This window comes from Orycteropus afer, unplaced genomic scaffold (genome assembly GCF_000298275.1).
Source record: "Orycteropus afer afer isolate SDZICR_OR568_19922 unplaced genomic scaffold, OryAfe1.0 scaffold00218, whole genome shotgun sequence".
NCBI classification, from domain to species: domain Eukaryota; kingdom Metazoa; phylum Chordata; class Mammalia; order Tubulidentata; family Orycteropodidae; genus Orycteropus; species Orycteropus afer.
The window spans coordinates 2,399,447-2,400,989 of record NW_006921805.1 but is presented as its reverse complement, the minus strand read 5'-3'; the positions used below and the strand labels follow the sequence as shown (position 1 = coordinate 2,400,989).

General features: G+C 47.4%; 1 protein-coding gene across 1 annotated transcript in view; it reads right to left on the bottom strand.

The window, feature by feature from the left end:
* Positions 1–953: 953 nt before the first annotated feature.
* The window catches only part of CMTM7 (CKLF like MARVEL transmembrane domain containing 7), a 150,590-nt gene continuing 150,000 nt past the window's right edge, over positions 954–1,543 (bottom strand). The window contains exon 5 of the mRNA XM_042782015.1: positions 954–1,377. Coding sequence (XP_042637949.1) covers positions 954–1,377 — 424 coding nt within the window. The remainder of the gene's footprint in view (positions 1,378–1,543) is intronic.

The window sequence follows — 1,543 nt, the reverse complement described above, 5'->3', positions numbered from 1 at the left end:
TTCCTGTATATAAGAAACAGCTTTGAGAAAGGGCTCCAGAGTTTTTTTGGCATGCTTGAACCTTGTGTGTAGCCAAGTTTTCCAGCCTGCCATGTTGTCTGCGGATTTTAGGCTCGTTCCTGGACTTGAATCAGTGGCCTGCCATGTTATGTGATAATCTTGGGACTGTGCCATTTTACTTGTTGACCTTGGGCTTGTCAACCTCAGCAGCCTCCAGTTCCAGTGGGTCTGGAAGAAGCAGCAGAGCTGAAGCCCAGCCCCTAGAGCCTGGCCGCCACCTGTGCCAATGCCAAGTCAGACCTAAACTATAAGAGACTAAATCCCTGTTTGTTTAAAACCACTCATTTGTGTTATGTCTGTTAGAGCAGCACTAGAGAACCAAAACAACAGCTATATATATATATATATATATATATATATAAACCAAATTCACTGCCTTGGGGTTGGATCCGACTCATAGCCGCCCATCCTTGGATTTCTGAGGGGGTATCACTACGGAAGTAGATGGCCCAGTTTTCCTTCTGAGGAGTGGCTGGTGGGTTTGAACCGCCAGCCTTCTGGTTAGCAGTCAAATGTCTTAGGCACTATATCACCAGAGCTCCCAAAACAACAGGTATAGGGAGTAGGATATTAGGATACATACTTTGGGGTAACATAATTCAATACATAACATATCTCAAAAGATTACATACAATATGGTATCCTTTTTATATAGCTATAAGCAATTACGATGATTGTATGTATTTTTTAGGAATACATATGATGAAGGAAGGGTTCAGGAGTCTTCCTTAGGATGGGAGAGGTAGGGGAGATGAGATGTAGATAAAGTGTATAGTTAAATAGGCTATTGTCATGATTCTTGTTTCAGTGCTGACTACATTATAAAAAATTAATAGAGAAGGCACATACCAATGATGAAAGAGTGTAAAAGTGTCATGAGCCAAAGCGTATGATCAATGTGTGCACCTGAGGTCCAAATAAAACATCCACAGGGGTGCTATCTGGACTTTGGTGAGAGGAACTGGCTTTCGGTCCTCCCCACTGGCCACAAGAGGGCGGCCGCCGCTAGTTGTGCGAGTTTGCGGCGTGGCCAGCAGGCCTCCCAAAGCCCGCGTGCCGGCCGCCACCTGCGCCAAGTATTTTGTTTTTACAAAAAGAAAGCTAAGCCCAGCTGGGAGGTTTGCAGCGGCAGCAAGTGGGCGCGGCTGTTGGTAGGAGACCCCGGGGACTCCCCGGGGAGGCGACTCCCTGCCCGCGAGCTGCCCCTGGGTTTCGGGAGGAAGCAGCTGTCGGCCCAGAGAAGCCTCCGCGCACTCCCGGCCTCCGCCCAGACTCCTCCAGCCCAACATCACCAGCTTTCTCGTGAGTTGCCATTGCCTGAGGTCAGATCAGTATACAGTTTGACCATTGTTCTTGCTTTGTTAACATTAAGAGCTGGGCCACGTGGCACACTTAATACGATTCCTTTTCCTTTTTTTTGCACAATTCTGTAAGGAGTTAATGAGCTCTGGTGGTGCAGTGCCTAAGGTATTTGACTGCTAAC